The sequence below is a fragment of the Synchiropus splendidus genome, chromosome 19 (assembly GCF_027744825.2).
Source record: "Synchiropus splendidus isolate RoL2022-P1 chromosome 19, RoL_Sspl_1.0, whole genome shotgun sequence".
Lineage (NCBI taxonomy): Eukaryota > Metazoa > Chordata > Actinopteri > Syngnathiformes > Callionymidae > Synchiropus > Synchiropus splendidus.
In genome coordinates, this window is record NC_071352.1 from 8,104,945 (window position 1) to 8,129,000 (window position 24,056).

The window sequence follows — 24,056 nt, forward strand, 5'->3', positions numbered from 1 at the left end:
TCGCCACTCAGACTTAATAGAAGTAGTCAGTCCGCCGCCGCAGAGAAACCACCTCCTCATCTATTATTCAGCGGGAAGCGGAGAGCGTCATGTCTGAACTGACATGAAGACTTTTACCTTGAGTTGCTTGTCAAAAGAATAATTCACTGCAGGTATTAAAAGGAAGTCACTCAGTGGGAGAAATTAGGAGGAAGTCACAATTGCTCCTGGAGCCTGGTTGCTATTCAGCGCGGCCATCAGAAGCCAAGTCTGGACGCCGCGCTCCGTGACAGTGAGCGGCAGTGACAGGACACTCGGCATGTAGCGCTTGTTTGCTCGCTTTGTGTCAGGACGCATTGATATTCACAGGCGAGTGTGTATCTTCGGGGGGGTGTGTACGGCGGAGTGTTTGTTGGTGCGGAGAGCCACGTCCCCTAATTGTCCAGGATTGTGTCTGTTTATCCTGCGTGGATCCGGCGGATGCTGTCGGATACAGAGAGACTAATCTGACCGTGTGCTTAATGTCAGCTCCGGTTTAATGGGCCCCTCTCACTGGTGCGAGCCCATCCTGCTATTTACGCTGAAGATGGACAGGTTTTCATTTCAAAAAGGCAAATTAAAACCGATTTTTTTTAAAGATGTCAGGAGGAGTCAGAGAGAAAATCAAAGATGGTCGATATATTTATGGAACATTCAAACCAATTGGTGTCTAATAAGGGGTCCGGGGGCCGAATGTGGCTCTTAAGATAATAAACGTCAAGAATTACTCTGGAAAATTCCTCAATATTTTTGCAGGTAACAGGGAATCTGATGAAAATGGGGAAGAAAATGAATGTCTATTGTGAGTCTGAGATGAAGCGGAACAAGCTAGTCCAATGCTAACATTAGCAAGGACACTAACATCATATTCTGCTTCATCACTTTTTCCTTTGAGAAATGCAATTTCTTACAAACTACTACAAGAAATGTGACCAGATATTGGAGAACTTATTGATTTGTTTTGGTTTGTGTTAGCGTTTAGCATTGCAGTTAGCTTGCCAAACCCACTGAACTCTAAAATCCACAGAAAGATCTCTATTTTTTTCTGGACAAGTCTGGGACAGAGCGTGACTTGGTTTATGACTTTGTCACAGCCAAACTGCACAGAAGTGCACATTCAGAGCTGGACACGCACCGGGCACCTCTTCACTTCTGGAGAGACGTCACTCACTCGGCAACCCCTCCCACATGCAGCGGCCACACACATAGAGGAACAGCGCACCTGCAGCAGACACTCTACATTCACTCCTACAAAAGACTAGTTTAAGGCTTGGAACGCATTATTTCTTTTTCCATTCATTGCAATGGGAAAAATCGATTCAGATTTCAAACAAATCGCTTCTCGAACGGATTGTGGTCGAGAACCGAGGTACCACTGTACATATATTTTTAAGAAGAAGTCAGAAAAGAAAGACATGCCATACAGTTGAAGTTGTACAGTTCGTGATTGCCAGTTGTACTCTGACCTCATGAGGGCCACATACATGCCATCTAAGGGCCGCAAGTGGCCCGCGGGCTGCACTTTACCCCAGGCTGATCTACAGTGTTGCAAGCTTGGCCTGGAAGGAGTTCGTTCATTTTTATTTAACAAATATTCACGCTGAAAAAACAAGATAAACACCATGTGCATGCACACAACTTTATTGTACGCTTTTGTTCTTAATAAATCTGTTTATTTGAAGGGACTGACTTACTGAGGGACGTGTTAAATGCTTTCATTGTCCTCCTACAGTTCCACTTTTGTTCAAAAGTTTTCTGCCGTACTGGGGTGCAGAGTGCGTGAAATCCTTTGGACTGCTGTGTCCCGCTTCTGACGCGTTCCTGCTCCCTGAGGCTTTGCGTTGGCCAACAAAAATACCACTAATTACTTATATATGTATATGTCTTTGTGCTCTTTGTTGTTGTGTGGGACACAGTGTGTGTGTGTGCGCTGGGACCGATCCGGGTGTGAGCCCGAGTTTACTGAGGATATCTATTTAATGAGCAGCCAAATGGGTTGCCACCACTTGATTTCCCAGCGCGCGACGCTAACTTGAGCGGTTAGTGTCTTTATTAGGGTGAGGTTAATGAAGTGTCCGGGGAGAGGGCGCAAGTTGGTGCAGCTACTTTGGAAGTTATCAAACGTGTCTCTCTCTGTGTGTATTTCCCAGCGCCATCACCTTGGATTACACCCTAGTCATCCTGTCCACCGTGGCGCCGGACGCTGGACGCTACTACGCGCAGGCTGTTAATGATAAGAACGGAGAGAACAAGACCAGCCAGCCGGTGATACTCACAGTGGAGAGTAAGTACAATATTGCACGCTGAAATAAGAGGAACGCTTTGGGGATCACCATTAATAAACGCAAATGAGCACTGCTAACTGCTACTACGCTGCTAACACACGTGGCTAAGCAGTTGTAAGTGTAGCCGCCTTTTCTGTTAAAGGACAACTAGCGATGTTTACTCTTCAAAATGGCCTCACAGATGAACTGCGTCACAGATATAAGCAGAATTGTTGAAGAAGTACAAGGTGGTAATTGGCAAATAGTCCCTCACCTGCTCAAGAATAGCTGGAATTTGAACACATTTTGGGCATTTTTGCGACTGAGTCTCATCAAAGGTTGAATCCAAGGTTCATTGTTGTGATAAATAGTGGTAAATTCTACAGTTGAAAACATGTTCATCCTTCAAACTGGATTAGAAACTTGTCACTCATGCCATCAATGTTTTTTTTGTTGCTAAATACTGAAATATTTTTCATATATTTTTGCCCTCACCTGTCACTTAGATTTTATTTTATTTGCTAAATTTAGTCTTTAAATGTAAATACACGTATTAAATTTAAAATGTGATTTAAAACACATATTTTCAATTAATTTATTGTATAAAAAATACATATTTTAAAATGAAAATGCATGCATAATGAGTGAGTAATGTGAGAAAAAAAGTCATTCAAATCATGTCAAATTGCTTAATACTAAAATATTTTTCATATATTTTTGCCTTCACCTGTCACTTAGATTTTATTTTATTTGCTAAATTTAGTCTTTAAATGTAAATACACATATTAAATGTAAAATGTGATTTAAAACATATATTTTCAATTAATTTATTGTATAAAAAATACATATTTAAAATGAAAATGCATGCATAATACATACATGCATAGTGAGTGAGTAATGTGAGAAAAAAAGTCATTCAAATCATGTCAAATTGCTTAATACTAAAATATTTTTCATATATTTTTGCCCTCACCTGTCACTTAGATTTTATTTTATTAGCTAAATTTAGTCTTTAAATGTAAATACACGTATTAAATTAAAAATGTGATTTTAAACACATATTTTCAATTAATTTATTGTATAAAAAAAATACATATTTAAAATGAAAATGCATGCATAATACATACATGCATAATGAGTGAGTAATGTGAGAAAAGAAGTCATTCAAATCCTGTCAAATACTAAAACGTTATTACAATTGGATTAATCTAGATTATTTAATAATAAAGGCGCCGATAAAGTAGATTATTTTTTCATCAAGTTCCACCTCTGACTAGTATTTATTTTATTTTTTTTATCAGCTCAAGACATGATTGAATTTTCCCCCCTTGACATTCTTTAATGAGAGTTTCTTCTGATAATATTGCCCATTAATTCTCCAGTTTATCATCCTCAAGGTTGACATAATGAATTTTGGACTTAAGTTAACTTTAATTTGCAACTTTTCTTTTTGAATTATTTGTAACTTTTTTTTTTTCCAGCTCTGAAACGTCTCCCCTCACCTTGTTTAGCTCATAGTGAAAGTGTTGACTGATGAAGCAGAGTTGGAAGTGAAGCTGTTTCTTCATGTTTCTTTTCACTTCCATGTTCCATGGCACTCAATAGAGCCGCCTTGAACGGGGGTTGCTCCGCCACATACGCCTGGTTCCTCCCACCTTTCTCCGTCGAACCAAGTGGAATCCTACCAATTACTTGCTGTCTATGCAGAAGCCCTTTTGTTCTCTCACCTCTGGCTCCCGCCGTAAATTACCGTGACATCGCGCTCCTCTTTGACCGACTACATGTACAGAACCATAAACCAGACCTCCAGTGCAATTGCTTCCCACAAAAGGCAGATTTAATAAGATGAGACTGCGATACGTGAGCTGAATAATCCGAGGAACAGCCAGGCGAACTCCCAGGGTGGAAAGTGTTGTCTCCTATGAAGGGCTCATGGACGAAGGTTGGCGTGGCAGCACATCATTAGCTCGGCCCAACTCTGGTCCTGGTGGGTCAAGTAAACACCAGATGACAACCATCTTATTTGAGAAGGTTTTCTATGTTATGCAACCTGTTTTGAGTGTCTAATAACTTTACAAGAAGATCATAGTGAGATGGGCTTTTGCATCCGATGTTGACGCTCGAGTCAGACGCATGGATCTTCAGCAGCGTAAAATGTTTCCCTTCCCGCCAGACGTTCCAAAACTTGGTCTTTATAGCACCAAAGAACCCGTCATTCAACCACCCTCCTCACCACAGAAGGTGAATCTTTTTGAACGGTGAAAGACGTCATTCAGGGGAGTCAATGTCGCTATTTTATGCATTTGGAGTAAAACAGTCAGGCATGTTCGGAATGCTACAGCTAGCTGGCTTTACCACAATGAAGGCTTTATCATGAATGTATCGATATTGAGCGCAGTTTCATATTTCATTTCAGAATCATCAAATTCAAGTTCAAGTGGTCCAGCGATGAGTCAACTCTTTGCTATATATTTTACGTCTAAAAAGTTTTTTTTTTCGTCTGTCAGCACGATCTCATTTAGTCTCCTCCAACATGGCTGTTTTTGTTTAGTCCGCCCCCCAATATCCCCTGTAAAAGAAGGTGACTAGTCGACAAGCGACTTACATTAGTCACTGAGTGATGTCATCACTCTTGTAGCACTATCATTGAAAGAGGAGACATGCCTGAGGGGACGCAAAAATGTTGAAAGTATGGCACCATTTCACAAACGGCACATCAAAGGACACATGCCTTTGACACCACATTTTGAGAAATTTGAATTGGAATGTAAAGCCTCAGCATAGCATTAAACAGGAACAAGCCTTAGATTTTACATACGTTCTTTTCATTTACTGTATATATTTTATTTATACCCTATTACAACGCGTACTGTACATGTTGCATGCTGACTAGGTGACGTATCGTTCAGGTAGCTGGAACCCTAGATCTCTCTGAGTGCTTTTCCATTCATTTTAACTTTAACTGTCAATACTATTTCATTTGTTATTGTTGTTCACTGTGGAGTTTCTGAACCATTGAAAACCGTGCTGCTGGTAATTCACCGAGCATGACTCTTTTACGAACATCTCTGTGTACCAGAGGACGTGACCTCGCGGATCACGCATCTCTATTATCCATCTGAAAGTCAATAAGTGTTTTGTACTTGGTGTGGAAAAGCAATGAATGCACCGAAGGGAGAGTCCTGTTCCAACCAGAGCGGAGAAGTCAGAGGTGCAAACCACTGCCCGTATAATCACTTACTGGCATGGCGTGATCTAAAAGCGCTTCAGAAATAAGTGAAGCACATCTTTGATACATAATTTAAATATGATGTATAATTTGGAAATTGCAAATGATACCGCAAGTGACCTTGGCAACTACTTTGGCTGCATTTCGCCTCCTCGACTTATTCGACTTGACTTCTTAGACTCCTTCTCCTCCTCTTCTTCCGCACGATCGATCAGCTCTGCTCCTCCTTCTGTCTCCTCCACTTTCAGTCGCGGAGGAGCTTCGCCAATCCAACTCTCTGCTTAATCTCATTAGAGTGGCAACAAAAATACCCTGACAAGTGTGTTTAGACCTTCTGTAAAGAAGGTTTTCTGCGTTTACTTCCATGTAAGAGCTTCACAGTTTAAGGCGAAGCCGAATCTAATTTCACAGCAATAAATCCCACATGATATTACTCTCACAACTTGGTGATATTATATACTATATCACTGTTTATGGATTTTATTTGCAAACCTCCGTGACCCGTGAATGTGGACACTTAACGTTAGAAGATATTGACAGAAGTCGATGATATGAGTTCACAGATGTACTCGCTGATAGGAAGTCAGTCTAAAAGCCCATTTATACTCAATGTTACTTATGGATCTGGGTGCGGAAGGAGCCTCTCGTTCATTTCCACAAAGCTTCCACAAAGCAAACAGAGCAGTACCACTGGAAACCATGGGGGGCAGTGTTGCTGTTACTACCCGAGATGTAGATCTAATGACACATGAAGAAGACATAACAATGCAGAGAATTGTCCGTCCTCCAGTCGTGATATATGTCACCCTCCGCCGCCTCCTACAAGGCTGCCGCAGTTTCCTGTGCACTTCTTCCACAGTCGCCATGTTTGTTTTGGAGTTTGTTGTTGTCACAAACTTTTGACTCTGGGCTGCTCCCCCTGGTGGATATATTGGTGAACAGCAATGCCAAAGTAAAGAAAGCATGGAAGTATGTGACCAGATCAGACGGTAACATGGTTTGAAATAGACGGGTACAATTTCGTAAAAGTGGCTTTAAGCAACACTGGAAACAAAAACAGGTTAAAGTGTGACAAACGCAACAAAGTGATAAAAAAAGAGCTTTGAAAAGTAGCAACTGAAAGTGATCAACAAGGTAAAAAATAGGTGAAAAAGTTCAATTAAATCAAATAATATCCAACAATGCTGCAATGGTACTTTAAAGAAGGACGACATGAAAAGCTGTCACACTTTTATTCTCATTAGAAGCATTTTTATGTTGCCGTGAAATAAACATAGCGGCATAAATGTGTCGGATTGGCAGTGAGATTTATTTCCTCATTTCGGCCGAAACTCCAGAGAAAACATTGAAATTGCAATTATTTATGGTTTGTCTCATCCCTTTTTGGAGGAAGACTTGAGGCATGCAGCCATGAAATATTCACATAATAGTGTTTATTTTAATGGAAACCGTAAAGACCTATCATCTTTCAAGAATAAAACGGAGGCTTTAAGATATTGTAAATTCATTTCAGCAGTAGATGTCTCACTCATATTTTCATTTTGTCTACACAAAGAGCAAATGTTTTTCTCAGATATGACAGTAATCCAGTTTCGCACCTGCCTTTTTGTGTGCCACAAAGCAACACAAAAGCATTTGGAGGTTATTGATGCTCCTTATTAACCGGCGGCAGCGCGGCACTAAACTTCTCTAATGAACCTGGACACACAATGGCAGGCGCACGTGTGCACAATTACCTTCAACGCAACTCACCGCAGACGCACTCAATCACTCCAACACATAGCGGCGCTGGGGCCGTACTGGATCTCGGGGGAGGTGGGAGAAAATGAGATCAGATTCAGGGAGAGATCACTGATTGAGGGCAGTGAATCGATGGTTGGCTGGAGGCTCAGTGAAACCTGTGAGTGATGGTGCTGCATTTAATCGCCTTTTGTGTTTGTCTCAATTATGCTACATAATGGCTTCTAACACCTTGGATAACAGCGAGGCCTGTAAATGCTGTGTGCGGGAGGAAAGGGATCTAAAGCAAAGACAGGGATGTTAATAGTGGGATAATAGCAGGGAGCCACCTGAGGATGGTGGCACATATGCAGCCGCTCGCACTCCACCGGCTGTAGACCTGAGAGAACAGATGATGAGAGGGTTGAAAGGGCAAAAGAAAGAAATAGTTGATGCCATGTGAAGAGTATTTTGAGGACCTGTATCTGTGTCTCAAGTGGAACTGGTGGTCGGGCATATGGTACCGGTGACAGAGAGGGAGTGTCAATGACGCATGCTAGTGTAGAGGAGAAGAATTGTGAGGTTCAGTACGCCCACCAAGTGCCATACCGACATGAGGGCTCTGGTATGAGGCTTCATGAAACACTACCCTCATCGTCAGAGCTCAGTAGGTGCCGCTCTTGGTTTCAATATGATGCTAGGTTTCATTGAAATAGTGAAAAAGAGGACACTGTTTCATGAAGCTTCATAAGCCAACATTTGCCTACCACAAGACAGAAGTGGGAACGCCATTGCTCACCAAGGAGAACATCTGATCAGGATGTGAGGGTCCTATGAGAGGGGTGCTCTGGGATTATGATGGGCTGGATTGGGGTTATGTGAAAGGGTTGCTCCACAGAAGGCAGAGGAGTGTGAGGACTGCCAGGCCGCGCTCTCCCATGTTGAGGTCCCAGTTTTCCAGTGGAATTTTAGGGTTTGAGATCTCAACTTGTGTTGTCTTTGATGTTGTCCTTTCATCTGTTTCAGACGTCGGAGGACCCGCAGACCCCGTCGCCCCATCGATTATCGTTTCACCGAAAAACACCAGTGTAACTGTGGGCAGAAACGAGGCCGTGATGGAGTGTGTCGCCAACGCGAGGTACGTAAAGGACTCGCTCTCACCCACTCCCCTCTCCTCTCTGCTATTTTGTGATTTAAATGAATCCGAATATCTTTTGTTTGAACACGGCAGAAGATTGGTTTGTACATCTTCCATTTTGTACTTTATCGCTGTTCTCCTTTTTGATTCCAGGCTTCACTCCGCTCCCCGTCTCACGCCGTCTCACTTTTGAATTCTGACTATTATCTTCCATTCAAAGGCCTAATCAGAATGACAGATGTATCCCATTGCTCCTTCGCTGCCTTGTAACCTTGAAACAGAATCAGAATCTGTATTAAAAGCCACTCTCCCTAACTTCTGCCTCTCCCGCTTCCTTTTCATCTCTTTCTTTCTCAGGCCGCTCGTGAAAATGAGTATCACATGGAGGAAAGATGGAGTTGTTGTCAACACGGGAATCCGGGATTTCGGCCGCAGATTGGTGATCAGCTTGCCAGCAGTCAGCGACAGTGGTTACTATGAGTGTGAGGCGTCGCTGCGCAGCAGCAGCGTCCCCTCGGTCACCGCGGGCGCCTTCCTTCATGTCCTGGGTAATAAAGCCACAGAAAATGACAAGAAATTCAAATTAAAATACCAACAGTGCTGATTAGAAAGTAGTTCAAAAAAAAAAATTTTTTTTTTTTTTTTTTTTTTACAAATTTAAATAAAATATCACTCAATATTTATTATACATTTATACATTTTGAAAAACAGTTTAACATTCAATTATTTATGGTCTCAATTTTTGAACGCAAAATGTGAAAAAACATAATGTAAGTTACTTAAATCATTAACTTAAGAAAAGAAAATAAATAAATAAAACTGCTTAATTTTGATTTATGGAATAAAAAAAATACATATATTTTTATATGTTTTTACATGAACAAACCATCAGGTTCCACCATCACCAGTAAGTCATAACTTAGGATTTCTTCTTATATATATATTTTTTTTTTTTCAAGAATCATATGTATATAAAAATTGTTATTATTAATTAAATATATAAATTTTACTACATTTCTTTCTTTTTTTTTTACAATTCAAACTAAATAAATATTTAGAAATGAACCTTTTTTTTTAAATGTTTATTTCAAAATATTTATTTTAAAAAACTGAAGAAACCTGAAGAAATATTTTTTTTTCACTTTTAAAAATATAAATAAAATATAACTTGATTAACACTATAGTTCAAATTATATTTGTGAATTTAACTTATTGAAAATGTGTAAATATTTAATTAAATATTAAGTTTAAAATTGTCAAAAGTCTTTAATAAACTATTATCGCTCAGAAGTCATCTTAAGTGTGCACTATGCTGTTATGCGTACGTGTGTTTGCATGTTCAGCCGGAGACTGAGGGATAAACAGATGAGACATTTTGGCTGGGCCTGATTCTAATGTGTGCACTTCTCCTCCACCTTGAAACAGAGCATCCCGTGTTTGTAAAAGAGCCACCAAGTCACATCACTGCAGAGATGGAGAAGGTGGTGGACATCCCCTGTCAGGCACGAGGTCAGTGCCTATTGTTTTTCTCTCCTTTGTGTGAAGGAATCCATGAAATAAAGAAGAAACCACTCAAAAACAGGGCTCAAAGTGACATGAGGGCCAAAGAAAATCTCTGCCCTCTCTGCAGGAACGCCGCAGCCAGACATCGTGTGGTATAAAGACGCGGTGCCCATCAGCCCGGTGAAAATCCCCCGCTACAAAGTTTTGGTGGGAGGCAGCCTCCAGATCAACGGTCTCCTGCCAGACGACACCGGGATGTTCCAGTGCTTTGCCCGAAATCTCGCCGGAGAGATCCAGACAAACACCTACCTGGCTGTTACCAGTAAATTCCGCCTCTCTCTTTTCTTTAATCCGCTCCTCTGTTCTAATCCTTCCCTTCTCCGAGTCGCTCCATCTGTTTGCCACCTTGGCCGCTCGGGCGCTCATTGGCTATTTTTGAGTGAGACAAACAAGAGGGATGGAGGCGCTGTGTCAGTGTCTGAGCGGTGTCCCGGTGAATGAGACCTGACAGCTGCCCCCTCCCTCTCCTTTGTCAGGTCTATTAAGCGCTCAGCTGCCAGCTGCTTTATTAGGGAGGAGTCTGTTTATGTCTGTCATTATCACCTGTGTCCTCTCTGATCTGCTGTGTGTGTGTGTGGCTGACCTCTCCTCGCGCAGGTATCGCTCCTAATATCACCGCCGGCCCCACTGACAGCGCAGTAATTGACGGCATGTCAGTCATCCTTCACTGCGAGACCTCAGGAGCCCCCAGGCCAGCCATCACCTGGCAGAAAGGTGCGTGGGCCCACAGCGCCGGGTTATTATGCCGCACCGCTTTTTCTGCTTGTCAGTTTACAACTTTCCAAAGAGGCAACTTTTTTTTTTTTTTACATCTGCCGTGCCGCTCTCCGCGCCGATTATCCTGACCATCCATCATGGGCGCCCCGCAGGTGAGCGTGTTCTGGCCAGCGGTTCTGTCCAGCAGCCCAGATTCACCCTGCTGGAGTCCGGCAGCCTGCTGATCAGCCCCTCCCACCTGTCTGACGCCGGCACCTACACGTGCATGGCCAGCAACTCCCGCGGCATCGACGAGGCCTCGGCCGACCTGGTCGTCTGGGGTAAGCTGCTCCACTGTCAATCACTTCCTGCTTCCTTTTCTTCAATTATTCATCCCACTGCTTCACTGTTCGGACTTCACTCAGACATTGCACTGAAACACATGAGTCGCATTTAAATAAAGGCAGATCATATATCATGGAAACGTTCAGGTAGAGAATCGGAAATTAATGATATTTTTCCCTTTTGAACAAATCGGAGTTCGAACAAAAATTTTGAGATTTTTTGGCCTCGGATTTCGAATGAAAATCCAGAACTCGAAGGCCCCCAACAAAAGCCGGAAAACCATAAGGTGCACGGACCGATCAGCTGACCCACGAGGCGCTTTGTTATTGTGTATAGCGCAGCCTCTGTATGCAGACGTGTCCCGTTAGCTACATTTACTGACTGTTTTTTCTTCATATGAGGTGTAAAACCTTTCCTGTCTCCGCACTGGACCGTGGTAGAGTGTCACAGGGGAGGTGCTCGCTCTCCACACCTCCGAGGCTGGAGAGCTCACTCCAGGGTTTGATGTCCTGTTGTGGGCTGGAGCTGGGACAGGGATGAGGCGAGTCTGGGACAGAGCGTGACTTGGTTTATGACTTTGTCACAGCCAAACTGCACAGAAGCGCACATTCAGAGCTGGACACGCACCGGGCACCTCTTCACTTCTGGAGAGACGTCACTCACTCGGCAACCCCTCCCACATGCAGCGGCCACACACATAGAGGAACAGCGCACCTGCAGCAGACACTCTACATTCACTCCTACAAAAGACTAGTTTAAGGCTTGGAACGCATTATTTCTTTTTCCATTCATTGTAATGGGAACAAATCGATTCAGATTTCGAACAAATCACTTCTCGAACGGTCGTCTGGAACGGATTGTGGTCGAGAACCGAGGTACCACTGTTTACATATTTATCAATTTTTCAGATTTTGCATTTTTTTAATTTATTTTTATTTTTTAGCCAGACATTTTGTGTTGACATCAGTCAACGCAAAATGTATTTCTAACACACAAATGATGTGTATTTTTATTTTTTTGCGACACTGTCTATTGACCCCAGATAGATGCTGTCAAATAATATCCCAAGGTCGGATGATGCACAGGTCAGATCTTGCATTTAAATATCAGAAAATGACAGCCAAAGCTGGTAGGTATTTAAAGAAATCTCCAATAATGAGACAGTTCACGACAAAATGCTGATTTATTTTTTTTATTTTTTATTTTGTATTTATATTTTTGCGACCAAACTAGCCAAAATTGTTGTAGTTTTTTAATAGGAATTTATTTACTTACTTATATAAATAATGAAACATTTTTTAAGAATGTATGTATGTATAGAGATATACATATATATATATATATATATATATATATATATATATATATGTCAGTAATAAGTGTGTAGTTACAAGTATTTTTGTAAATAAAACAAATTGAAAATGTTTATAAGGCTAATATTAGTTTTAGTTTTTATTCAATGGTCTCATATTCAAGATGATTAAATGTCAGGACATGGATCATACTAGATAATTCACTGTGTTTTTAGCATTTTAAATGGGGTCCATGGGGCAACAGGAGGTAGCAGCGAGATCCAGAACTCGGCAGATTTTTACATCCAGTCACTTGGGCTGATGAAAACAATGGTTCTGTAGTTGAACGCACCCAAAACTCGGCTGCGCTGAAGATGCCAGACTCCCATTTTGGGAGTGCAAGGATTGGACTCCACTTGTCCTCATTACTCACGACAACCTTTCAGAGAGGACTTGTTTACTCTCTTCAAATGTAAAGCAAAGGCTATTTACAGATCATCCGCCTCAAAAGTGGAGAAAGGAATACTTCAAGATGGCTGACATCGGTTGTTAATTGACCTGTCAGAAGTATTTCTTACACCCCTAATTAAATCCCCTCCTCGTCCTGTATGTGAGGAAAACACAAGCTGCTCAACCAAAAACCAAGACATAAATAAAGAGGCATCCTCTTTAAAATGCATGAGTTGTTTACTTGCCCAAAACTCCGCCCGTCTGAAACACTGCATGATTCAGCCTGCTTCCCAAAGACACTGAGTGAAAGCAGAGAGGAACAAGTCCAGGAGTTCAGTCTGCCGCTCAAACAAGTGAAACCTGCATATACGTGTGTGTGTGTGTGTCCCACAGCTCGCACACGCATCACCAAGCCGCCACAAGACCAGAGCGTCATCAAAGGGACTAAGGCGGTCATGACATGCGGCGTGACTCACGACCCCAGCGTCACCATCAGGTAAAAGTCACGCTCATATGAACTGGCTTCTTGGAATTTTTCTCTTCGCACATTTGGTTGTTTATCTAACGTTGGCTGTCATTCTTTGTCATGTCAGTCAAGTCAGGCATTTACAATCACCGTCATGTTTTTCCCATACAAATATAGCTGGCTTTCTTTAAGGACATTTTATCATCGTATTATTATTGTTATTATTATTATTATTATTGCTAAATCCTCTTTATTTTTTTGTTCTTTGTATCCCATTTTTATACTACATATATTATTCATTGGTTGTGCCAACTTATTTTTTTATTATTATTTTCCTTATTTATAGACCTATTAATCTCTCACCTATTTTTTTTTTCATCATAATGATTATTTTATGACAGCTCACGTTATTTTATTTGCTTAGTTGTAGTAATTTCGCATTAAGCTACTTTTAATTTTACGCATTTTTAAGTGCTTTTCATAATAATTATAGTTTGTTTACTGATAGTAAAGTAATTTTATTTTTTATTGCAAAAAATGTCATATTATTATGACATTTATTATCTTGATTGTTGATTTTTTTTCTTGTTATTATTTGTTATATACTTTTATATATATATATTGCTTTATATACTATTTTTATATACTGCATTTCATTTCTCTTTTTTGCCACAAAATATCTGAAAACCGAAAATTATGAAAATTTTATTTTATTTATTTATGCATCATTTTATTTTATTTTATTTTATTCATAATCCGTTTTTGGTTGAATTTATTATCGCATCTCATATTGGTTATCTTCTGTGTTTTTCAAGGAATGATATTTTCAATTTTCTTGATAAAAATCTATTTTTCCTCGTGTTTGTTTTTTTTATCTTCATTCCAATATTATCTTTTTTTAAATTTTATATTTTGTTATTTTTTATTCACCTTTGTCTTACATATTCTAATTCCTGTTCTGCCAATGAAGTTTCCACTTTTAACCTGTGATATTTCAAAATGCCTCCAACAAACTGCCCTGTTTTTCCAGTGCTCGTACCACAGCTAATCCCTCTCCCCTGGTATAGAACGTACGCATGGAATTAACGCTGTTCCTAATGAAGTTCAGAAGCTGTGCGTAAGACCCCGTTATATTTATTCGCCCCCAGATAAGATCCTGAGGGAAGATTTGGAAGCTGTTTGGAGTCAGATTGAGGAATTAGACTGCAGCTTTGCCTCGTGCCTGGATCTGTCGTGAGCATTATGGCGCCTGTGTTCGTACATCTGCCTCAGAGGGGAGCGTCCATGGAGCCTGCTGCTTAGAGTGTCTGTCACCTGTGGCCCCGCAGCATTGATCAGATCTTGGGGTAAACAGTTGAATATGTAAACAGAGTAATAACTTCAGACAGCGCCTTTAATTAAACGCAACACTGAGAAGATTAGCTGGAGAGCTAGTCGTAATTCATCACGCAGCGTCTACATGTTGGGAGTCTGGGTCCGGTTGTGCACTTGGGTCTGTGACAGGCAGCATGTGTGGCACAGAGTGATGGTTTTCAGATTACCTTCACAGGATGTTTCATCTATGTCAGCACCTTTGCCGCGCACAGCGGCGATGGATTTGCTGTCAGCGGCCCGGTAGATACACCATGTTTTTCACCTGTAACCCTGTCCGCGCCTGCAGGCACGTGTGGGAGAAGAGCGGCTCCCTGATAGACGTGAACGCGTCACCGCGCCTCAGGCAGGATCCCGACGGGACCCTGCACATCTCCCAGACCTGGTCCGGCGATATCGGGACATACACCTGCAGGGTGACCTCCGTGGGTGGCAACGACTCCCGCAGCGCCCACTTACGAGTCAGGTCTGGATATTTGTCTGGTGCCTTATCTTCCTGTCCAAATCTTTTGTTTTGCTGTTACTTGTCCCTGACTGCGACATGATGGATGGATGTTTGCGCCACCGTCGTGCTTTATCGGGACCATCCCCTTGAATCCATCACCTATTATCATATTGCCAATGCCTCCTTCTGGAACCTCTCACTTGTAACTGATTCAGTTTGACTTCTTAACTTGGTGTCTGCAATTGTGCGCGTGCAGGCAGCTTCCTCATGCCCCTGAGAACCCTGTGGCTCTCTTGAGCGCCGCAGAGAAAAGGGCCATTAACCTGACGTGGGCCCAGGCCTTCGATGGAAACAGCCCGCTGATCCGCTACATCATGGAGGTGTCGGAGAACAGTGAGTGATTTATAAAAATGTGCTTAATGAAGGGTGGGATTCCACCGCAGCTTTAATTTCATTTTTCAATTGGAATGAAGTTGGTATATTATTGAACCAAATGATGGAGCCATCCATGCATTTAAACAACAAAATATTGTTTATTTTGCATCAGTTTGACAATAAATCAGGATGGTGGCTATATTCAAGTTTTTATATCACCTTATTTAAACTAGAGCTCTTTTAATGTCTTGAAAATATTTGTATAAGAATTTCAATGTTATAAGAATTTCAAGTTCATTCAGAGTAGTGGAAACTCTGGAACATTGTGCAGCGAAAAACATCCCTGAACAAAAGCAAACAGCTTTTGTTTGCTTTTGTTCAGGGATTCCTCCATGTGTGTTGTTGTTGTTCTCATCCTAGCTGCCACGTATCTTGTGCATCAGTGGGATCAGTGGACCAGGAACTCCTGCACTGACAAAGGTTCCCTGTTGTCTGGACTTGTCAAACTGTAAAATTAAATTAAAATTTTAACGTGTTTTTTGTTGTCATTAATAGTTGTAATTAACTTGTTTAAGTCCCACCACTAGTTTTATGAGAATGATCTGACTTATAAGAATAAGTGTCTTCATTTGCATGGATTAGCAATGGCAAAGAGAAACCAGTCAGCTGCCTCACTGATGTTATAGTTATAAACTCAAAGAGCTGACTTTTTTAGGTGTTAATGTCGCGCCCCTCACACCAGCAGTCAGGCCGACAACGAGCCAAGTCTCCAAGTCAGCAACAGTAGAGTGCGCTCTGCAGCGTCAACAGATTGGACTCAGTGGCCGCAGCTACAAAGTCATCAGTCTCTGTTCTTCTCTCCACTTGATTCCCGAAGTGCGAGCACAGCGATTACCTTGTGAGGAAGTCGCTAGTTTTTAAGGTGGGCTGAAGAAGAGGAGAGAAGCTTAGATCGGGAGGAGCTCAGAGTGGGAACATCATGTGGTGTTAGTGCTGAGTGTTGACTTCAGTCAGTTACTTCCACATTCATTATTTGAAGTCCCTTGAAGAGCATAAGTTTCTCTCAAATACCATGGGTAAGAGTTGATGGACACCCTGGACAGCATCCCAATTAATCCTTGGCACAATTGTACAGTCTAAAATTGTTTATTTTTTTTATTAAAATACTCAAACTTGTGTCACCAAACCAGCCAGTTAGAATGTTGTTGTGTTGTTTTTATCTGTTGTAGTGTAGATACAGTCACACAACCTCTAATGTGCTTCTTTAACTCTCTTTCACAGAGAGCAGCTTTGCATCAAAACAATATTTGAAATGTTTGTATTGATGGAGTTCTGGTCTGTCAACGTTTAGGAATATGGCTGCCTTGATACAAGCACTACATGAAAGAGCAATGGTCTTAAACTCTGTCAACAAAATCCTCACCTTCAAATTCGACTTCCTCATCTTTCAAAAGGAATATGTGTTCAAACGCACTTGTTTACGTGCTTACGCTGCAGACAGCAATAAAATACTTCAACTACAAAGTATGACTTGAGCAGACGTGCCTTCGCTCAGATACGGAGTGCGGCTTGTGCGACGTGACAAGATGACAAGTCATGAAAGAAAAGTGAATCAGTGCCCGCATCTACTTTTTAGATAATTGTATTTCAATGGGATATTTGGGACCTTGTTTGCAAAATAAATGACTTGTTGTTGCAATATTGCCAGTGAAAATGAAAGAAGCGGTCGATAGCGAAACAATAAACGCGGAATTTAAATTGCGATGAAGTGATTACGTTTGAAGAATGCAAATGACATTTCGTGTTCATTCATCTGTGTGTGTCTTCATTAGACGCTCCGTGGACGGTGCTGCTGGCGAACATTGAACCCGAATCCACGGGCGTAACCGTCAGTGGCCTCATCCCGGCACGCTCCTATCAGTTCCGCCTTTGTGCTGTCAACGATGTTGGAAGAGGACAGTTCAGCAAAGAGACTGACCGGTGGGTGCCGCGCACGGCTCTTCTAATAAATATTTAAATTTGACCGGCAATGGAAGCCAGGACTTCGTGAGACGCCACGCTGCCCGGGGGGAACACATTATCGGCGACTCGCATGAGGATCCCGTGAGGAAAACGTTACTTTACTTATCTGACTCATAAGAAAATCAAAGCTGCTGTTTGAATGCAGGATTAACCCGGACGAGAACGTGTCAAAACTCGATGAATAGTGTGAAGATTTTAGTGAAAAATGAAGGGATTTTTTGGGGGGGGAGCAGGGGTGAGGATGAGTTTGGTGTGACCAGTCCATTCGTATTCCATTTGCTTGAATTTCAATGATACAAAAAGAACTACAAGTGTGTTTCCATAGACAAGGCGGTGAGTTTCCTTACATTACCTCTCCTATACACTGAACATCCGACTTACGACCTGCTCGACTTGCGTCCACCTGTACTTACGACCATGGCCGGCAGATGCTTTTTTTTTTTTTTCTTCAATGTCTGGCAACACGTACAACAGTTACAGCAGCACAGTATCCCAGCATCTCACTCTCACACAGCCATCTACCACTACAGTAGCACCTATAACCCTGGCATCGGCTATTTTGAATGGCATTCGATTTACGTCCAATCCGACTTGCGACCGGTTGTTCGGAACAGATCCCGGTCGTAAGTCGTGGTAGTATTTACCCTCCAATGAAACTACTACTACAGCATCCAGTAGTGACTCAGAAAGGAGCTTGTTTTAATTGAGTTTTTTGAAGAAGCTAGTGAGTGAGACCTTGTTGCTTGACGGGAAAATTTGATTCCATTCGACAAGCCTGGGATTCTGCTCTTGACTTTGCTGGTGACTCAGTAATGCCTGTGAATCCTTCAGGAACTGCAGTTGACCTGGAGGATACTGTGCTTTTTACCCACAATCAAGATCTAGGATTCCTCCAACCTGATACCATTCAGAGACAAGAGAAATCCCCGACACCTTCCCTGACCCGCAGAGTGTGATTCAAAGTCAATCCTTGACTTGGTCTTGACTACGGAATGATTTGAGTGTTTTTGTTCACTACGCCTGCTGTATTTTTGTAGGTAAAAGCCAGGATCATTTTCCAAACACATGCATTATGGCGTCACTGCTTTGTAGAATTTAGTATGACACCGGGCGACCAGACTTCTATTTTGTACCCTTCGTGTTTTTAGTCCGGCAAGCTGCCATGTTGGACCATGTCCCAGACTGAGCCTGGACCGCTGCCTGTGGAATTCAGGATTGTTTACAAAGTTCACCAACATGGTGCTCTAGATAAGCGGGAGGTGATCAGGATTAAATGCCCATTAAATGCTCAACGTTACGTACGGATGCGTCTTCTGTCTTCATTTTGTCAGTATTTCTGCACGTTTCCACAAAGCTTACCGATACAGACAAAATGGATCAGTATTACCTGAAACCGTGGAGGCAGTGTTGCTGTTACTACCCGATATGTAGCTCTAATAAACGTAGAACAATGGCGTAAAGTTTCCGTCCTCCAGTCGCGATATATTTAACACCCTCACCAACCAAGTTTTGTGCAAGAGCTACATTATTAATACTTCTTCCACAGTCGCCATCTTTGTTTCGGAATTTGTTCTTGTCATAATCTTGTCACATTGTTTGAAAAGCATTTTCAAACGTAAAGGGAGTTTAAATGGGCTTTCATGCATCATTCAGGTGTTCTACGGTATCTTCTTAAGAAAACCCTTCCTTTCCTGTAAGTCCACTGCAAGATGATTGTAAGACCAAACCTTTTTCTAAAGAGGTGATTGAGCTAAAATTGGAAGTCGGTAAGACTTGATGGGAGCAGTGACCTCCGGCTTTGTGTTTTTCTCCCCTGTTAAAAAAAAAAAAAAGCTCGGAAAAACCCAAATTCTCTTGACTAGCAGGCAAATGCTTCTCGGCAGAGACATCCTCTTTATCTCTTCAGAATTCCGCTCTGCTCTCGTAGCCGACCTTGTCCACGCACGTCAGCACAGTCCATTTTCCACTCCACTCCTGCAGCCCAGATCCGCCCTCGCACTGAAACGCCACACCATCCACCGCACACCTTTTATAGCCGGCACCAACAGCAGCGCTCCTGAGTGAGTGTGCCCAGACAAGAGCGCGCCGCAGGAGGGTGACTGCACATCAGTGAGAGCACGGGGCTTTTCTCAGGCTTCTCTCTGGCACACCTCTTTGATCCTAAAGACTCTGCTTTATCTCCTCCGAAGCGGCGCTCCAGTGTACTGGGAAGAAATCAAGATGTCATCTTAAATTGACTTAAGGGAGAAGTCTGCCTGCATCCCACTTTCTTGTTCCTTTATATCTCTCTTCCACTTGGCCTGTCTCCTCATTGTGCCGGCCCATTTTCACCAAGGTCTCTTTGATCCATGACAGCGAGATCTCTCTCTGCGGACAGTGCTATACTGTTTTGGATCAAACTACACTCGCACTGGCTTCGTACCATTATGAAAAAAAAAAAAAAAAAGAATACAAAATGCAGGCTGGTATGATTTATGATGAAATCAAATGGAAACATGCAGAAATGGATCATGGTTAATGCATGACTTCACTCTTTTTCTCACCTAACCATGGCAGACTTACGCTCCCCGAAGAGCCGCCCAGCGCCCCGCCTCAGACAGTGATCGCAAGCGGTCGCACCAACCAGTCCATCATGATCCAATGGCAGCAGCCTCCGGAGAGCCATCAGAACGGCCCACTCCAGGGCTACATCATCAGGTCTGAAGATCACGATCGCCTTCCTCATTTCCTTCCAGGGATAGCTGCCCGTCTGGGTCGTTCAGATGTGATAATAACTGTTATGTCAGCTCCATCGCTTCCCCTCCATTTCACTTCATTCTCACCCCCCGCTGCAATAGAATACTTGGTACCAATTAAATACTAACCCTCCCTCTTCATCTGTGTTTTATAACACGGTTGCTCTCTTCCATTCCCTCCCCAGCAGAATTCACGGTCTCATATGTTTCCGAGCTGCTTTGTGCAGTTCTTTTCTGTCTATTGATTATTTCTTCCGCTGCCAGGTACTGTCTCTCTGGGCTTCCAGTGGACTGTCAAATGAAAAACATCACCAACCCTGACCAAACAAGTTTGATCCTCGAGGACCTCATCATCTGGACAAACTATGAGATTGAAGTGGCGGCGTATAACGGCGCGGGCAGGGGTGTCTACAGCCGCAAGGTGACGGAGTGGACACTGCAAGGAGGTGAGAAAATCCTAAGCCTTCCTGGAGTCCACTTCGCTCAGTTTGTGTCTGAGTATTCCTGTCAAGTTAAGCCTCCCAAAAACGCCTTCAATTGGTAACATAAAAAGTTGCTTTGATTTTAGTTTAATACAGTTCTCAGTGCACCAGTGAGAAGAGACAAGCATTAAATATGACATTTAGTCACATTTAAATGTCATATTGGTATTTGTTATGGGATGGATAGGAATACTAAGAAGGGATGCGGCGTTCGGTGAGGACTACATTCCAAACCGGCAAGTTTTGTAAAGTCCGATTTTCTCCATCATCGGACGCCTTCTTGCTTTTCTCCAGGTGCTTCATCACTGAGGGAACTTAACTTTACTCAGCCGGAACTTAACTTTACTCAGGTGCTGGATCAGTGTACAGACAACACAACACTGATGTTATGAACATGTCAAGAGCTGAACCAGTTATATTTGCTAAATCCTAGAGGTGCAATAAGCAATGCGATCGATGCACAGACAAACTGGATCCTACCTGCTGGGAGGTCTTTATTATCTGCCAGAGAGAATGTCACACACTCTGTGATGGCTGACAATGTGTCATACAGCCACTTCCAAAGCCTTCTGATATGTCACCAACCAAGAAGGGATTAAGTGCCAGGCGAACCTGTGGAATGAGGGTTCACTTTGTTATCATACTAAAAAGACAAATACAGATTGTGGAATTCCGAACCTCAAAGGTTCCTGAAAAATACTAGTCTTCTAAAAATACTACTCTTTTAATGGCAGGATTGAACTGGAAATAATGTGTCCTGTTTCTAGTGATGGGCTTATGAAGCTTCATGAAACAGTGCCCTCTAGTTGTCACTGTCTGCTGTAAAATCTTTGGATTTGAACCCTCATTTAAATGGAATCTTACATAATTTTTAAACCAAGATCGCCACCTACTGAGCTCTGAAAATGAGGACACTGTTTCATGAAGCCTCATTGACCCATCACTACTTGTCTGCTCTCTCCATTTATTTGCCACTGTGCCTGATATCATGGAGGCTGCAGACTTCCACTCAAGTTTCTTTTCCTTCTGCTTCTCTTTCCAAGTTAAAACTCCTGTATAAGTTATTGTTATTATTGAGAATAGTCCATTATTTATGTCCAATATTATGTCCACGATGCAAGACAGAGCTATGAATCAATACTTTGTTTATGAATTGATTACTGCAGACTTCTCCTTTAATAAATTGTTGCATCTTAAATTTGGAGCTCTGCCACGGTACCATCCAACAAAGAATTGTGTGTACTAAAATGTACAGAGGGTGAGGTAAAAATATGAATCGATTTTGGGTAAATGCAAGAGAAATTATTTGGGTAGAAATTCCATCTTTATTCAGCTTACTTGCAGTTGCTAATGTGTTATTGTGCTCATGTGGCAAGACTTCATTCAGAGATTCATTCACTTTCTGCATTTGCTCATGTAGTTTTGCTCAACCACACTGAACTAGCGATGGGCTTCTGAGGCTTCGTGAGACACTGTCCTCATTTTCAGAGCTCAGAATGTGGTGCTCTTGCTTGAAAAAAATGAAGCTAGGTTTCTCTGAAATGGTTGTTCAAATTTAGTGACGGGCAGATGAGGCTTCATGAAACAGTGTCCTCATTTTCACAGCCCAGGAGATGCAGCTCTTGGTTTAAAAATGATGTGAGTTTTCTCTGAATTGGTTGCTCAAAAACAACAATTTTAGAGCAGAGAGTGCCATCTAGTGGGCTCTGAAAATGAGGACACTGTTTCATGATCCAAAGATTGTAGAGCAAAGAGTGTCATGTAGTGGGCTCTGAAAATGAGGACACTGTTTCATGAAGCCTCAGCATCCAAGAGTTTAGCACGCACTGAGTGTGATGTCAATAAAATGCCCCACATAACCTAAACACCGCACTATTTCAGTCAGTAATAAAGAGCAGGCAGGTTTTTAAACGGAAGTGAAGACAAGGTCCTTTAAGTGCCACATGCCTGTCAGCGCTGCTTATCTCTTTCTGTCAGGTTTGATGCTGTTAATTTCTCACGCTGCCACTGTACAGCACTTGGCATGTGGGAACTGCTTGCAAAAGCAGAGGCTGCTTTGACTGACTCGTATTTGTCTCCCTCCATTTTTTTTTTTTTTTTGTCTCAATCAATGAATTTGCTGCTTTTATCTTTGGCTTTCTGAATCCCTGCCTCTCAGGAAGAATCCCGCTGAATACGCGCAGCGCCGGCACTTCAGAGGGGGAAACATATTAAGCACCTGGAGACTTGGGCGGATGATATATTTAATTGGGTGTGCGTATAAATTACCCTGCGATGACGCTGGTTCTGACTTGTGACACGGCTTTTGATGTTTCCCGATGAAGCCGACTTGCTTGACTTCATTTCTTATTGAACGTGCTTATGGAAATAATTAGAACGCACATTAGAAACGTTTCCGCCGGGTGACACGCCGCTACACACTTCTGTCACGCTCTGTGATCCCAACACCTTTTGTAGCTTGTTCCCCCGCGCGAGTCAATATATTTAGACTGTGAAAGTCACAGGCCTGTAGTGTTAATGGCTTTCGCTTCGTCCATGATGCGCGTTTACGAGGACGGTGGCATCTGTGAGTAGCTCTTTGATTCAGAGACACTTGATGTGAATGAAGGTTTTCATGAGACCCTTCACTTGTGGGTTTTATTACGACAACACTTTTTATAAGTGCAAGATGAAAGGTCACTTTTTATGTACTAATTACCAAGTTATGCGGTGCAAGTCAGTGAGGTGGAGCGTTTCATAGTCGATACCATGCGTGGATGGATAATTTTGGTTGGTTTGACATCCATCCTCACTATAGTATTAAGCACTGTGGCAGAACATCCGTACCCACTGCTCTTCTCTCTGGCTTCCTCTCTGTTACTCCCAGCTTTTGTTGTCTCCAGTCTTGAGACTTGGCATTTGTCGCTCATACATGGAGTGATGGCGAGTGAAATGAATGCCCCTTTGGGATGTGTGATCTGTTTATATAAAACACTGGTGTTAAACTCCAGGCCTCAGGGGCCGAATCTGGCCCAGCGAGACTATTTCTGTGGCCCACAGGAGAGTAACAATTTATATAAAAGGAATTTAGACCACTCTAGCTTTCACTGGTTGTCTTCTAGTGAGTCATGGTTATATACTGTACAGTAGTGATGACTAGGTGAGGAGTCATGAAACAGTATTGCAGTGTCCTAATCTTTCTGAGGCCACCCAATGGCGCTCTTGGTTAAGAAATGATGTGAGGTTTCATTGTATTTGTTGGACAAATCCGAACATTTTTCAGCAAGTGGTGCCATCTGGTAGCCTCTGAAAATCACGGCGTGTTTCATGAAACCTTCATCAAACCATCACCACTGTAAACAGCGTTGTTTTTCACCTCATGTCCGTCAAAACAATGTGGGTTCTGTTTGGTAAGCGATCTAGGACAGGTAAAACACGGAGGTAGCAGTATTGAAATCTCTATGGGG

General features: G+C 42.3%; 1 protein-coding gene across 5 annotated transcripts in view; it reads left to right on the forward strand.

Moving 5' to 3' along the window:
- Positions 1-24,056, forward strand: part of sdk2a (sidekick cell adhesion molecule 2a) — a 160,963-nt gene that overhangs the window by 97,729 nt on the left and 39,178 nt on the right. For all 5 annotated transcript variants that reach the window (XM_053851942.1, XM_053851941.1, XM_053851944.1 and 2 more), the window contains exons 5-17: positions 2,169-2,302; positions 8,257-8,368; positions 8,726-8,916; positions 9,794-9,877; positions 9,999-10,193; positions 10,529-10,645; positions 10,801-10,968; positions 13,108-13,210; positions 14,841-15,017; positions 15,253-15,389; positions 17,204-17,351; positions 19,950-20,090; positions 20,393-20,574. In XM_053851942.1, the coding sequence (XP_053707917.1) occupies positions 2,169-2,302; positions 8,257-8,368; positions 8,726-8,916; positions 9,794-9,877; positions 9,999-10,193; positions 10,529-10,645; positions 10,801-10,968; positions 13,108-13,210; positions 14,841-15,017; positions 15,253-15,389; positions 17,204-17,351; positions 19,950-20,090; positions 20,393-20,574 (1,889 nt within the window). The remainder of the gene's footprint in view (positions 1-2,168; positions 2,303-8,256; positions 8,369-8,725; positions 8,917-9,793; positions 9,878-9,998; positions 10,194-10,528; positions 10,646-10,800; positions 10,969-13,107; positions 13,211-14,840; positions 15,018-15,252; positions 15,390-17,203; positions 17,352-19,949; positions 20,091-20,392; positions 20,575-24,056) is intronic.